The sequence below is a fragment of the Pseudophryne corroboree genome, chromosome 12 (genome assembly GCF_028390025.1).
Source record: "Pseudophryne corroboree isolate aPseCor3 chromosome 12, aPseCor3.hap2, whole genome shotgun sequence".
In the NCBI taxonomy this organism is placed as follows: Eukaryota; Metazoa; Chordata; class Amphibia; order Anura; family Myobatrachidae; genus Pseudophryne; species Pseudophryne corroboree.
In genome coordinates, this window is record NC_086455.1 from 122,653,475 (window position 1) to 122,670,226 (window position 16,752).

Here is a 16,752-nt window from a genome sequence, read left to right on the forward strand (position 1 = left end):
TTTTTAACTTTTTCATACTTTATGATCCACGTGGACTACGATTGGGAATAGTAACCTGTGCTGAGCACAGCAGCAGAGTGAGGCACCTTGCCCGAAGCATGGCGAGCGAATACAGTGCACTAATTGGGGTTCCCCATCACTTTATGAAGAAAACACTAAAAAAAGTAAAAAAAAAAACATGTCGACCTAGTCCATGTCAACCTAATGACCATGTCGACCAATAGTGGTGGACCTAACGACTCATACCCTCCAGTACTTGGGATTTATTGCTTACGATGAGTGGGTGTTCTGGCTTACTACGAGCACCTAGCTATCAGAATAATCCACATTAACTTGATGGGGGTTATTTACTAAATTTCTGGTTCTAAAACCCGGAGCTTCCAATCTGGTTTATGCCTGAAATGTAAAAGGGTAATTACTGTACTAGTGAAATCATTGCCCTTTTAAATTCTACTATAAGTGCCCAGATTTTAGAAAGCAAAGATTAGTAAATCGTAAATAAACACAAATGTTTGTTTTTTGTTTTATTTCAAACAAGTCTTGTTATATCCAGATAAAAGCTTACACATCACCACAATGTACGGGTTGTCGGGGGGATAAGGGAAAGTGGATATTGTGCCCAGAGAGGCAAAGGATCAAGACAGGTGGGCCGCCTACAGTACCAATGGGCCACTTGCCAATGATGCTTTCAGTAGCTCTTTTTGAAGCCTGGAAGGGCTCCTAACATAGAATCGAAGCTTAATCCGTTACATGGCAAGAATTAATAAAATCTCTGGGTTCTGTCCAGGAAACATACGGATTGAATATGACTTTCGTGATGGCCAGTATCTGTACTAAAACTTGTCATTGTATGTTTCTGTGATGGTTGGATTTGTTCCTGATGGCTTCAAGATCCCTTTCCCTCCTTAGATTAACATTCTAATCGATTTTACTTCCCATCATCTACATTAATTAATTCCCATTGTGGGTTAGAGCGGATGGTGCATAATTTATGATGGAATCCGTTACAAAGAATCATTTAGTTTCAAATATTATTTACCAAGTACACTTTATCTCTACTAGACGTTTAATTTTCCATTCAATCTCCTTGCAGATAGTGATCATCTACTATTTGGAGCAAATTGTTATACATGGCACTTATACAATATAGTAATCAGAATGTTCTACAAGGCAGTTATGTAAGGAAGTTATATTGTGTCCTAGATAGCGTTACATTTGTATGCTTGGGGGGCATTAAGCATTAATCGTCAGTGTCTCTAAACTATTTCCACCTCTTCCAGTTTGTGTCATTGCTAATTGTTTGGTTGTCTGTAGTCTAAGACAGACCTTTTGACCCTGGCGTATTTATAATGGGTGCACACAGGCCCTCAGGGGCCAACAGCAAACACCCTGCACCTATTATTTTTAATTCTTACCCTCTGGAGTCCCGCGATGTGGCAGGAATTACTGGGAAAATGGTGCAGCGCCATTTTCCCGGTGTTTTGCACATGCACAGTAGGAAGATCACTGGGACACCATTTACCAGGAGGTCTGCGCATGCACTCTAGGTTCCGGCGCAGCGCCAGGATCCCCTAGGGACCCTAGTGGCCAGAGCTACAGCGTTGCTGGCTAGAGAGGAGAGGGCCCAGACGGAGCCTGCACACGGGCCGCCTCCTCTAGATATGCCCCTGCCTATTGAGCTCGCTGAATACCAAGTAAGTCAAACATTTGCTCCCAGAAAACAGACTAAAATGGTCGTTCAGACAAATTGGTTAAACCAAACTGATTTCTTAAATAACAAAAACATGTATTGACCATTAAGCCAAAAAAGAAACGTATCTTAAATTTAAGATACCTCACATACATTACCAGATTTTTGTTTAAACTAGCCATTTAGTTTAAATTTGACTGGAAACTACATATCTGGCTGAGATCGTTCTAGTGTGTACCCGACCTATGGCCAGTTTATGGGGGTCATTCCAATATGATCGTAGCTGTGCTAAATTTAGCACAGCTACGATCATTCACACTGACATGCGGGGGGACGCCCAGCACAGGGCTATCCCGCCCCGCATGTCAGTGCCGCCCCCCCCCCTTGCAGAAGTGCAAAGGCATCGCACAGCTGCGATGCCTTTGCACTTCAAGATTAGCTCCCGACCAGCGCAGCTGTAGCGTGCTGGCCGGGAGCTACTCATCGCTCCCCGGCCCCCAATTCTGTCCGGCCACGTCTGCGTTGGCCGGACTGCGCCCACGAAACGGCGGCCAAACGCAGAGGCGGTCGTAGCGGCACAACGGCCTTTGGTCACCTGGCATGCACCGCCGCACTGCGGCGCCGACACATGCACAGTTCTGAACCGATCACACCACTGCGATAAACTGCAGCGTGCGATCAGGCCAGAATGACCCCCTATGTCTTCTGTGGCAGATAAGTCGTGTGGAGATTTGGGTCCAAATGTAATAGCCTGTGGTTTGCAGTGAAATGTATACTAGATTTAAAACTGCACTTGTTCTAAAGACAGAACTAGGGGTGGTTATTCTGACTTGATCGCTCGCTGCAGTTCCTCGCAGCGCACCGATCAGGTCAGAACTGCGCTGGTGCCGCAGCGCGCTGTGCATGGCTGACAGACGACGGCAGAGGAGGTCGCTGGGCGGGAAGCGGCGGCACACCGGACTGTGGGGGGGCGCTCTGTGTGACGTCACACACATCCGCTGCGACCCAGGGCAGCGACGAGTAACTCCCGGGCAGCTGCAGGAGCTGCACTGGGGGGTACTTACGGAGCGATATTCTAAGCAATCTGACTAGATTGCTTAGAATTTGAGCATTTTTCGCTCCGTGTGTACCCCCTACAGCAATAGCGATGTGCAGCCCCGCGCATCGCTATCGCTGGTGCTAGATTGGCCTGCATGCATTCCAATCTAGCGGGCCGCTCACTTTACCCGCTGGGTGAAATGAGCGGCCCCCCGTCTCCCCCCACACGCTCAGCACACATCTCTCCCACATCGGCCCGTCTATATGGGCCTTTACTCTTAAAGTACAAAAGCATCGCCGCTGTGCGATGCTTTTGTATTGGGGGGTAGGGGGCGGCCTGACATGCGAGGCAGACTAGCCCTGTGCTGGGCGTCCCCCCGCATGTCAGTGTAAGTGATCGTAGCTGTGCTAAATTTAGTACAGCTACAATCAGGTCAGAATGACACCCTAGGTCTTTTGTGACCGATGGTTTTAAAATAGCAAAGGGATTCACTGCTAAACAATCCTGATTTATCAGTGATTCCTGTTGCCATTTAAAAAAGAAAAAAATGTGTCAATCACTGAACAGCCATTAGTAACTATGGGGGTCATTCTGAGTTGGTCGTAGCTGTGCTAAATTTTGCACAGCTACGATCTTCTTCCCTGACATGCAGGGGGTCGCCCACCCCGCATGTCAGTCCGGTCCCCCCTCGCAGAAGTGCAAAGGCATTGCACAGCGGCGATGCCTTTGCACTTCAAGAGTAGCTCCCGGCCAGCGCAGCTTTAGCGTGCTGGCCGGGAGCTACTCATCGCTCCCCGGCCCGCAGCGGCTGCGTGTGACGTCACGCAGCCGCCCGCCCCCTGTTCGGTCCGGCCACACCTGCGTTGGCCGGAACAAACCCACAAAACGGCGGCCAAACGCCACTGTTCCGCCCCCTCCCGCCCAGCTATCGCCTCTACCTGTCAATCAGGCAGAGGCGATCGCATTCCTGCTACGGCCTTCGGCTGTCTGGCATGCGGCGGCGCACTACGGCACCGGCGGGACCCGTTCGCTCTGCTGCGTTAAAACGCAGCGAGCAAACGAGTCAGAATGACCCCCTATACCCCTTGTAGAGTTCCCAAATCCAGTAAAATAGGCTACAGCAAGCATTACCTTGCCGTCAAAAACCCCCAAAACATAAATAATAAATAAATATATAATATATATATCACACACAAAATAACAATAATTATTATTATTACATTGATTGGGGGGAAGCCCCCCCCCCCCAAATAAAATAATAGAGCTTTACAAAGCTATTGCTGGATCCTGTTGAATAAGTTGTGGTTTGATCCTTGTTAGAAGAGAGCTGACATGATGGATCATCAGCGGAACAGTACAGCCAGATGCTCCAATAGAAGCAACAGGAGTGCAGCATGTATTTACTCAAAACAATCTGCCATGCAGCAGTTGCTGTGCTAATAGAGATTGACTGAGTAAAGCAGTAATGAAATACGGATAGAACACAAATGGGTAAACATGCTGCATGTACTCTGACTTGTAATGAGAAAGCTCATAATGACGGCTAAGTGCACAGAAGCACCGTGGCCGTTTATAAAGGTGGCGAGCAGGATCGGTCACAGATACTTGGGGAGTGCCCTTTCCGTGATGCTGCTGTGCTCCTGCTTTCATGATGTGTGCCACATGTGCTGATCCTCGCAAGTATTCTAGAATAGGACACAATGGGGGTAATTCTGAGTTGATCGCAGCAGGAATTTTGTTAGCAGTTGGGCAAAACCATGTGCACTGCAGGGGAGGCAGATATAACATGTGCAGAGAGAGTTAGATTTGGGTGGGGTGTGTTCAATCTGCAATCTAAATTGCAGTGTAAAAATAAAGCAGCCAGCCAGTATTTACCCTGCACAGAAACAAAATAACCCACCCAAATCTAACTCTTTCTGCACATGTTATATCTGCCCCCCCCCTGCAGTGCACATGGGGAGTCATTCCGAGTTGTTCGCTCGCTAGCTGCTTTTAGCAGCATTGCACACGCTAGGCCGCCGCCCTCTGGGAGTGTATCTTAGCTTAGCAGTATTGCGAATGAAAGATTAGCAGAATTGCAAATAGAAAATTCTTAGCAGTTTCTGATTAGCTCGAGACTTACTCCTACACTGCGATCAGCTCAGCCCGTTTCGTTCCTGGTTTGACGTCACAAACACGCCCTGCGTTCGGCCAGCCACTCCCCCGTTTCTCCAGACACTCCTGCGTTTTATCCTGGCACGCCTGCGTTTTTCCGCACACTCCCAGAAAACGGTCAGTTTCCGCCCAGAAACACCCACTTCCTGTCAATCACACTCCGATCACTTCAACGATGAAAATTCTTTGTTCGGACGTGAGTAAATCTACTAAGTTTTGTGCTAAATTACTTAGCGCATGCGCACTGCGTACCTTGTGCATTTTTGCCTTAATCGCTCCGTTGCGAAAATAGGCAACGAGCGAACAACTCGGAATGACCCCCCATGGTTTTGCTCAACTGCTAACAAACTTCCTGTTGCGATCAACTCAGAATTACCCCCTATGAGCAGATGTCTAGTCTCCACAGGAGCTGAAGAGCACAAACAGGCTTGTAATGGCTGCTGCTGGCCCGTGGGCCACCGAATTAGATGGATTGCTTTGTCATAGTAGAATAATGCGATTTTGTTTCTTTATTGCATTTATGCTACAAGTCTCCAGTTCATTTTCGGTTACGTTTTCTTGTAGTGTGTGTAGTACACTTCATTTTATCCTGAGAGATGAATACTAGTTATGGCAACTTGAATCCAAAGCGGTCAGATCTGTGGCCCTGTGAAAGTTTAATCACATAAGGTTCATTAAATTAAATTTTTATTACATTGATCTTGTGGCATTATTGTACTAGAAAGCTTTTTACAATTAGGGTTTTTGTTTCTGCATGGACACGCGTGTCACACGGCAACAGTTACACCTACTCCAGCCAGAATACCTGGCATGCTTGTATAATTGCTGCTGTGCATGTAAGGCAGACCCGTATATAGGAAATCTGCCATCTAGTGGCTATCTCTGGATTTACAAATACATGACGCAAACTTTTTTTTTTTTTTTTTTTTAAATCTAATTTCATTGTTAAAATAACATCAAGAACAATGATATTAATAAAAATCTCTTAAATATTTTATAGGAACAGAATGTATATAAAATAGAATGGTTATGTATGTGTCAATGGCTTCAATGCAAAACTTTCCAATCAAGCAGTACGTCTGTAGGACTGTGACACGTATGTGGTGCCGTAACGTTATGTCATTTCTTTGGGCATGTATTAAATCTGTAATGTATTGCTGCATTTAAAAAAATAATTATATATATATATATATATATATATATATATATATATATATATATATATATATATATATATATATATATATATATATATATATATACATACAAACAAAGAACCCAGCACTCACCAAAGTAAACTCACTTATCCTCAACAATTCAATAAATAAATGATGGGGGTTTAGTTGGTGGATTGGCCAATGCACGGAAGCCTGCATACCGATTTTCAAGGTACCCCACCTTCATGCAGGTCCTACACTATCACAGAGTCTCAAAACCTGACTACTTCACTGCTGCTACACAACTCATCTGCCTGCTAGATTTAATGGGTACCTGCCACAGACTTTATGGCTTTTAAAGGCACACTAGTCACCTATTGCACTGGCTCAAAGATGATTGCTAAGAAACAGCTGAGACAGGTTCAGGATAATAAAGTCCACACAGGGGTGCATGAGAAAGCTAGTGGCCACGGTTAATAAGAGCTAACCATAGATTAACCCCATCGTATACACACAGAGAAAAAACCACAGCACTCACCACACCAGAAGCGGGGCACAGCTATGCACTTACCACTCACAGGAGGGGTGCATGTAACACAGCACTCTCCACCACAAAAGCGGGGTACACAGCTGTACTTACCACTCACAGGGCGGGGTGCATGTAGCCCATGACCACATCGCTCTAATAAATACAAACAAAGAACCCAGCACTCACCAAAGTAAACTCACTTATCCTCAACAATTCAATAAATAAATGACACGTATGTGGTGCCGTAACGTTATGTCATTTCTTTGGGCATGTATTAAATCTGTAATGTATTGCTGCATTTAAAAAAATAATTATATACATATACATATATATACATATATATATATATATATATACATATATATACATATATATATATATATACATATATATATATACATATATATATATATACATATATATATATATATATACATATATACATATATATAGGTTGAGTATCCCTTATCCAAAATGCTTGGGACCAGAGGTATTTTGGATATTGGATTTTTCCGTATTTTGGAATAATTGCATACCATAATGAGTTATCATGGTGATGGGACCTAAATCTAAGCACAGAATGCATTTGTGTTTCATATACACCTTATACACACAGCCTGAAGGTCATTTAATACAATATTATTAATAACTTTGTGTATTAAACAAAGTTTGTGTACATTGAGCCATCAGAAAACAAAGGTTTCACTATCTCACTCTCACTCAAAAAAGTCCGTATTTCTGAATATTTGGATATGGGATACTCAACCTGTATATATTTATTTCTAATTATAATATTTCCTGACATTGTCCCTGCAGAATGGGATGTGATATGCAGCACCGTTATAGACCGAATAGTACAAGCACCTTGTAAACCTTCCCATTTGATGACCTTTAACAGAAAATAAAGGCATTTTCTAAAGTTGACCATGGTTAATTAGAAATGGTTAGCTATAATACTGTGCGTGTTTTTGTTTTTCTCTCCTCGCCTCAAGGAATCTTGTTCTAAAATTAACTGATGAACTGATGCCAATTACAGTAAATACTTAAGTCCATAAAAACTTATTTCTTTGCCTTTTTTCCTGGCAGGCAATCAGCAGCAGAGGTCAGCACAGCATTTCCTACACATTATCCAGAAACCAGACCGTTGTCGTGGAGTATACTCATGACAAGGACACAGATATGTTTCAGGTACAATCCTTTATACACGCTTGTTAATTGCTGCACTTGCTAAGTATTTACATTTTTGAATGTATTTGTATTTTGTATTTTATTTTGTGTGTTAACTTTGGACATGGAATTTGTACTGGTGTTGTGCTAAGCAGAAAGCCACACAACATCCCTGGCAGCAGCTTGGAGGCATTCTACATTGTCTGTGCTTTTCAGCAAGTCGGAGACTGCTCTGAAAGGTAATTCGAGGATCTGTCACATCTTAGAACAAGCATAATGCTGAGCTGCCCCATTGTCTAGCTAAGTTGGCGCATTGGCAGGGTTGGGGAAAAAAACAAGTTTTTTTTTTTTTTTTTAAAAACACATGCTTTTTAAAAAAAAATGTTTGTTTTTTGTTTAAACAATCTATTTTTGCATTAATGTTTTAATGAAAAATGTAATCCTGTTTGTTACAATACTGTGAAACATTGCTATGTATTATGGGCCCTACACACGGGCAGATGATATTGCACGATATAAACGTTCATATCGTGCAGTGGGGAGGCACCAGCGATGAACAATGCGTGGCCCCGCGCTCGTTTATCGCTGGTGCCCCGTCGCCTGTGCATGCAGGCCAATATGGACGAGATCGTCCATATTTGCCTGCACTGCTATGGAGCCGGGTGACGGGGGGAGTGAGGAAACTTCACTCCCCTGTCACTGCCCCCACCCCCCCCCGCCGCAGGGTCACCCGTCGGCCGTATCCACCGTTGGGCAGCTCGGCGGCGGATCTATCAGTGTGTAGGGCCCATTAGAAACCTTGATCAACCATGTTTTAATGCTTCTAACATTAACAATCCAAAGTCATTAGGTTTTGATATGATTTATTTGAATTCTTTCAATAAAACCAATTTTAGACTATAATTAAAACATGCAAAGAAAACGCACAAACGCACAAGAAAGGAGTTAAGCATTAGCACTGGATATGTCACTGGCATTAAACATTTTGAATAAAAACACTAGTTTAGATGCCTTTTCAGTTCCCAGTCTGTTTCGAAGCTTTGAATGAACTAAACCAAAAGAAGAAAAAAAATACTTTCTACACTAGCTGAAGATGATTGAGCAGTCAGAAGTTGTTCAATAATGGGAAATACATTAGGTTTTGAATTGAAGTAAACATGAAGATTAAACCGTGAGGTGTTTTTCTGTGTATTGCCTGGTTAATGTGTTGGTGGTGTTTACTCTTTAAGACTGCGAGTGTTAACTGTGGTTTTTTTCTGTCCTATGGGAATGTTGGGGGAGAAGCTTGATGCTAGGCAGATTTAGCAACTCTCTTATCTGATTCACCTCCCTATATCTTTGTTGTGTGTGATTTACTGCATTAGCTTATTTAGATGAAGACCACAAGCAACAAGAATGTGTAATAATACCAGGGATTCAATAGGTTTTTTTTTTTAAAGAAATCACGGTGTTGTGCCTGTGGTCACAGCACATTAAAAAAAAAAAAAAATTTTTAATGTTTTTTTTAAACCAAGGTGGTTTACACCAGCCAACCCTGCGCATTGGAATAAAGACCACTTTGCTTTTTTGTGCATTCCTCCATGCAGGCAGAACTTAAGAATACTTCTAAAATGTTTTAACGCTATGTAGGAAAAATAGACTTTTTAACCAGCCCACCAAATACTTTTGCTTTGGTTGCAAATTGAGAGATGTCAAGGATACAGGTTCATTGCAAAAGGAGGAAAGATGCACGTGTAGTTTCAGGAGAACTGTAATTGGCCATTTAGTCTCATTTTAGTTAATAGAAGTTAATTAGAATCTGAATTTTCTAGTAGGGTATTTAAATTAAATAATGCAGATCTTTGGTGTTTAGTGAGAAAACAATGCATTGGGCCCCATTTAGCACTCGCTAAAGGGATCGTGTCCTCCTTTCCGTTTTTAACCAACAGTGGTAAACTAAGATTACAGCTGTTTGTCCCTGTATCACTTATGCAATTTATAGGTGGCGGGTGCGAACGATTCCCTGTGGGGACCCAGCGCAGCCATCCAGATACAGCAAACCCTTCCAGGTACTACCGGGTCCCCGCTGGGTGAAAATGCAAAGCCCATGTGCAGACTAGCCACCTGACATGCGCATTACAGAGCACCCCAGCACAACATTTCATATACTGTAATAAATGAAGTAAAAAACAAAACATCCTAGTACTGGTGATTTTGCAGTTGTCGCTCCTCGGAGTAAGAGCTTCCAAAGGCAAAAGTATTGCTGCATTTTATTTCAACTGCTGTAGTGTAAACTTTGTAAAAGCCGCAGAAGATCCATTGACCTCACTGAGGCATCAGACACGCGTTCTTTATAATCCAGTGATGATAATTTCTCCTAATTTTCATCATTTCTGTTATGAGGAATGTAGAGGTGCATACACACTCATTATCACCCTCCTGAGCGATATAGTTTACTAAATCGCCCAGTGTGTATGCAGCTGATGACGAGCGATGCGCTGCCTAATGGGTCGCTTATGACCCTCTGCGCGGCCCATTGGGTCGCTAATGACCCTCTGTCTCACCCGTGCATGCAGCTCAATTTGGACTCCTCATCCAAAGCTGCATGCTCCGGCCAGCCACAGCATGACGTCACTGTGCAATATCACTAGCGATAACGCACAGTGTGTATGCCTGCCGTCGGGTCGGCCTGCCTGGGAGCAGAAACGCTAGGTGATGTCGTCGCTCGCTGAGCACATCGTCTAGTGTGTACCCACCACAAGACTAGAACATGTCTGTCCCCGGTATGTGTGTAGGGAACGGTTACCTTTAAAAACCTAACTACTGGCTTTCTAAGATGTGTGCATGTTAAAATCTTGATTCTTTTTTTTGTTTTAGATTGGTCGATCAACAGAAAGTCCAATTGACTTTGTAGTGACGGACACGATTTCTGGTAACCAGAATGATGAGACTCAGATTACACAAAGTACAATTTCCAGATTTGCTTGCAGGATTGTCTGTGACCGGAATCCACCGTACACGGCTAGAATCTTTGCTGCAGGATTCGACTCCTCAAAAAATATCTTTCTCGGTGTAAGTAGTATTTGGAAATTGAAATAGACTTTGACTATTGTCTGGATTAATTTTTATACATGATAGATGGTATCCATGGTACAAATGTTTTTTTGCTGATCTCCCTTACAAATTTCTGTTTTAAATCAGTAAATGGAATTTCTATACTAATTGCTTGGATTTGAATGCTATTCTACTGTTGCCCAATGTCAGTCAAAAGCTTAATAGAGATGGTCTGGTAAGATCTCCTTCCGCATTGACCACAAAATGATCTTCGTAGTGATAATACGGATACTAGTTTTGCATTGAAAAGGAACAGGGCCAGCTACACATAACAGCAGCTCCACCTCATTGTAACATTCTAATCCAAAGAAAACTGGACTTGTATTAGGCCCTACACACTGGGCGATAAAAGTCAATGATATTAATGAACGAGATACCGTTCATATCTTTGAGTGTGGAGGCTCCAGCGATGAACGATGTGCGGCCCCGCGCTCGTTCATCGCTGGTGCCCCGTCGGCTGTGCATGCAGGCCAATATGGACGATCTCGTCCATATTTGCCTGCTCTTCTATAGAGCCGTGTGACGGGGGGAGTGAAGAAACTTCACTGATCCCCCGCCGCCGGGTCGGCCGTATCCGCTGTCGGGCAGCTCGGCGGCGGATCGTTAAATGTGTAGGGCCCTTTTGTCCTGATCGTCTTGCCTCACATTTGTGGGTGATTGAGCTGTCCATGTATGGGCTCAAGTTAGAATATATCTGATTGCTAATTAGTGTGTGTCAGCCATTCAGTCATCAGTGTTGCTTTTGTTATTTTAAATAATTTACTTAAAAAAGTAATGTAAGGGTTAATATTTGAAGGGTTATTAGTTAAAGGAGTACCGTCCTGAAACTAGAAATGTAATAAAGATGATGTTGCACAAATTTATTAAGTCCAAAATATAAAGAAGGCTGTAGTAGTGGGCAGATGTATTAACCTGGAGAAGGCATAAGGAAGTGATAAACCAGTGATAAAGGCACCAGCCAATCAGCTTCAATATGTAAATTAACAGTTAGGAGCTGATTGGCTGATGCGTTTATCACCTTGCACATATCACTGGTTTATCACTTCCTTATGCCGTCTCCAGGTTAATACATCTGCCCCTCTGTCTTTTGATCTCTAACCAGGCAGTTTTCTGATTTGCTTAGTCCTAAATCTAAAACCAAATGTGCTCAGTCACTGTGACGTGTCAGTGAAGCACAGTGTTGCCAAGTGCATCTGCCTGCAGAAATGGAGAAAGTTATTGGAGCAAGGCAATTTTTTTTTTTTTTTTTTAGTCTGGAGAACACCGGGCCTAATTCAGACCTGATCGCAGCAGCAAACTTTTTCTCTAATTGGGCAAAACCATGTGCACTGCAGGTACACCAGATATAACATGCAGGGAGAGTTAGATTTGGGTGGGTTATTTTGTTTCTGTGCAGGGTAAATACTGGCTGCTTTATTTGTTACACTGCAATTTAGATTTCAGTTTGAACACACCCCACCCAAATCTAACTCTCTCTGCACATTGATTTGCCCATTTTTGAGAAAAAGTTTGCTGCTGTGATCAGGTCTGAATTAGGCGCACCAGCAGCAAAAAAAAAAACTTGGGTAGGCAGGTTTATCATTGTTGGATAAAGTAGGGAATAAAATGTTAGGGTTTTTAAAAAAAATTTTTAATAGGTTTAAGTTCTCCATGCCAGTAAATAGGCCTAAGCACTTTAAATCTGAGGTCTACTCTGCAGTGTTTTGTGCTGATTGTTATTTTAATAAGTAATTGCTTACACAGGGGTGTTTATCCAAATATATTCAGTTTGTGATTGGTGCCTGGCTGAGCATAATGTATCTGAGGTGTAGATGGAGGAGATTGGTAGGGGTTTAGCACTGTGTGTGTGAGGCCTTGCAGGAAGTGATTGTATACCTTGCCGTATTGCGGACTAAGGACTAACTAAAAGGGTAAAGTACAAATCCCATTCAACATGAAAAAGTGGATTCCACGCCTCTTCCTTTGCTGGGTCTGTATTCATCTTTTCCAGTTCATGCTATTGCCAGAATGAGAAACATTTGTGCGTAAAGCTGCAGTGAATAGGACTATGTATGAATAGACAAGTCATGTGCCATACCGAAGATTGATCATGTTTTCTTCCCCCTTCTAGGAGAAAGCAGCTAAATGGAAGAATCCTGATGGGCACATGGATGGATTAACCACGAATGGTGTTCTTGTGATGCATCCAAAGGGAGGTTTCACTGAGGAATCTAAGCCTGGTGTATGGAGGGAAATATCAGTCTGTGGTGATGTGTACACTCTGCGAGAAACCAGATCAGCGCAACAGAGAGGAAAGCTAGTATGTTCTTATATGTCGCGCTTTAGTGCCGCCGCTGTATGTGGCGTATGACTGACACCAGTGTATGTAGTGCGAGTGACACCACTGTGTGTGGTGCATGAGTGTCTCCGCTATATGTAGTGTGTTAGTGACACCACCAGTTATTGGGGTCTATTCAGTTGAAGTCGGAAAGACTGCAGTTTCCGACTTTTTTTGGTCGAATCAGGATTCAACCTATTTAATGCAGCTGCCGGTTTTTACGACTTGTCGGCAAACATGTGGATCGGCGGATTAGCCGCGGATCCATGTGTTTTGTCGAATTAACGACCAATTCTGACAGGATTTTGGCCTGTTTACGACAATGCTGATTCGACTTAAAAAAAAAAAGTCTGTCAGCATTGTCTGAAATGGGCAAAACCTGTCGGAATTGCCCGCTAATTGATTACTGCACTATTGGATCTTCTCCGTCAGAGAGGATCCGACATGCATTGAATACCCCCATTTGTCTGACAAATAATTACATTAGCTATTGTCACTTTTATATGTATATAAGAAAAAGCTATGTTCTCTCGTGTTACTACTTTATGGTGCACATTCATCATCCTTAATGGACCTGTTACACATGCGGCAACACTAGATTCTGCATGCATTAAGTAACTGGGCCATTTATCTATATTAGGGGCCCAATGGGGGCCATCTAATATTCAGCAAACGCCAAAAACTGAAAGCATTGGTTCCCTGAGCCCCACTTCTTACTTTTGGAAAGGAGGTCCAGGATTGCGAAAAGGGATCTGTTGGGATCCCTCTGCACTGTGTGCCCAGCGGCCATGTGCTTGCATGAACTCTGTTAGTATCTTGGCTACTTCGGTAGCAGTATTAGGGTTCGTGGGAAGCAGCGGTTTCCGAACCAAATCAATACTGACTTGCTCCGGTAATTAAGGATCCATTTCTGCAACTCTGACCCTGATAATGGACAGGCCTCTGTATGGCGAGAGAACTGTTTCACTGCATCTTCCGCTAGCCTTGTAAAACTTGTGAATTAGTGATATCCTTTACACAATGTAAAATTTATGGACTGCTGTAGAGGAAAATGTTACCGCTGGGGATAGATAGAGAGAGAGAGATGTAATATTGTCATCTTTTTGGTTTCTTCCTGATCTTAGAAGTCACCATTCATTTCTGTTTGGTTTACAGGACTCCTTAGTGACTTCTAGCATTGGTATAATCGACAGTAGGGAATAATTAGTCCCATGCATAATACAAAACAATAAAGGGTGAGGTTCTCAATCCCTATGGTTATATTTACTAGACACAGAGGGGTATTGACGCAAGGGATGAGAGTGTTATATTCCCACTATATAAAGCCCTAGTGAGGCCCCATCTGGAATACTGTGCACAATTTTGGGCACATTTCTACAAAAAGGATATCCTGGAACTAGAAAAGGTTCAGAGGCGGGCGGCCAAACTAATTAAGGGGATGGAGACGCTGGAATACCAGGAAAGACTTGCAAGGCTTGACATGTTCACACTGGAAAAGAGGAGATTAAGAGGGGACATGATCAACATTTAGAAATATTTAAGGGGACAATACACAGAGCTTGTGGGTAAGACCAACACCGAAGACACGTGGACACCCACTTAGGTTAGAGGAGAGGAGATTCCGCACACAGAGGCGAAAAGGTTTTTTCACAGTACGGACAATACATATTTGGAATTCCCTGCCTGAGAGAGTAGTAATGGTAGACTTGGTTGATACTTTTAAGAATGGGCTAGATAAATTCTTAATGGATAAGGATATACAGGGTTATGTTGGATAGGTCACGTACTATAGTTATAATAAAATGAGGAAATAAAACACAACGGCCGACTTTATCAACAGATAAAATTAGTCCTGAGAATAATACGGAGTAGGAGAACACAAATAGGTTGAACTCGATGGACAAATTGTCTTTTTTTTTTCAACCTCATAAACTATGCAACAGCCATGATCATGCAGCCAATAACATGTCGTGCCTAGTAAAATCGCTACACTTTTGATGTGGTAATCTGTTTTCTTGTCGCACCAGGTGGAAAATGAAACCAACATTCTTCAAGACGGTTCTCTTGTTGACTTATGCGGTGCAACCCTGCTCTGGAGAACAGCAGATGGCTTATTTCACACACCAACACAGAAACACATTGAAGCACTAAGACAGGAGATAAATGCCGCTAGGCCTCAGTGCCCCGTTGGATTAAATACTTTAGCTTTTCCGAGTATTAACCGCAAGGATGTAGTGGAAGAGAAGCAACCTTGGGCTTACCTTACCTGCGGCCATGTGCACGGATATCACAACTGGGGTCATCGGAGTGACACAGAAGCCAATGAGAGGGAATGTCCTATGTGCAGAACAATTGGTCCCTATGTGCCTCTTTGGCTGGGCTGCGAAGCTGGATTTTATGTAGATGCTGGCCCTCCTACACATGCTTTCAGCCCCTGCGGACATGTCTGCTCTGAGAAATCTGCCAAATATTGGTCTCAGATCCCACTTCCTCACGGCACCCATGCATTTCACGCTGCCTGCCCTTTCTGCGCAATGCAACTGACTGGCGAGGAGAGCTGTGCTAAACTTATTTTCCAAGGCCCTGTTGACTGAGCTATTTATAACTGACCATAATAACGTTTTGTTAATAAAAATGAAACAAAAAAAAAGAGAAAATACTGTGAAATTTTCACCACTAATACTAAAATTTACTTTTTTATAATTTTATTAAAGGGGATCAAATGACAGAATATTTTGTGTCCTCAGATTGATCAGATGTCAATGATTTGGCATGTATACCAGCAACTTTATACATGGAATTTGTTTTTTTCATTTTATCCCTTCCCTTTCTTTATTTGGTTCAGATTATATTTGTAAATTAATTTTAATACAAACTCTTTCTTGTAAAGAGGAATGTTCAGTCGTTCATTAAACATTCCTTAAATTGTTCTACCCCCACTTTTTTCCCCCCCTGATTTTATTTTATTCCTGGGTTCGTACTGCTGCTTAAAGTATACCCGTCCCCTACACAAGGTGGGCTGAACCAATATTCCTCAGGCACAATAATGCTGCAGCTAGAGAATGGATCGGCTGAATTTTGGTTCTGTCCACACAATGGCCGCCTTCATTGAGTGTAGGTCAAGGTTTCTCAAACTGGTACATGAGCCTTCAGGGGGTATCTCATGCTTAGAAGATACTTTAGCTGGATTACAAGGGTTATATGCTTATATCCAGCTCTTTGGTACTTCAAATAACGTTGAGAATCCCTAATGTAAGTGATGGGCACTTTTATTTTAGGTTTTTTCTTATCTTTCACAAAGTATCTCAGAGGAAATAATTTCATTACAATGATAAACCCCTCTCTGTCAGAGGCGAAATCACACTGCAGTGCCTTTTTACATTAGGGTCCACAACGTTCCCTTCCCCCCCTTGCAATGTCCTTCCCCTATATCTATATCCGTGCTTACCAGGTCTGTGAAATGTTTAATGAGTACCAGTCTGCTTTTTGTATACCTATATTGTTTGCAAATACTGTAAACCAGCGGAAGACAGCGTAGGTGCACTCCAGCTGCAATGGAACTGTACATCCCAGCATGCCCTACCACAGTTTAGCTATTAGGGTCTG

At 42.8% G+C, this 16,752-nt stretch overlaps 1 protein-coding gene across 1 annotated transcript in view; it reads left to right on the plus strand.

Moving 5' to 3' along the window:
• PELI2 (pellino E3 ubiquitin protein ligase family member 2) overlaps window positions 1–15,877 on the plus strand; it is a 100,286-nt gene extending 84,409 nt beyond the window's left edge. The window contains exons 3-6 of the mRNA XM_063947973.1: window positions 7,656–7,757; window positions 10,593–10,787; window positions 12,940–13,128; window positions 15,174–15,877. Coding sequence (XP_063804043.1) covers window positions 7,656–7,757; window positions 10,593–10,787; window positions 12,940–13,128; window positions 15,174–15,740 — 1,053 coding nt within the window. The 3' untranslated portion in view covers window positions 15,741–15,877. The remainder of the gene's footprint in view (window positions 1–7,655; window positions 7,758–10,592; window positions 10,788–12,939; window positions 13,129–15,173) is intronic.
• The last annotated feature ends 875 nt before the right edge of the window (window positions 15,878–16,752 follow it).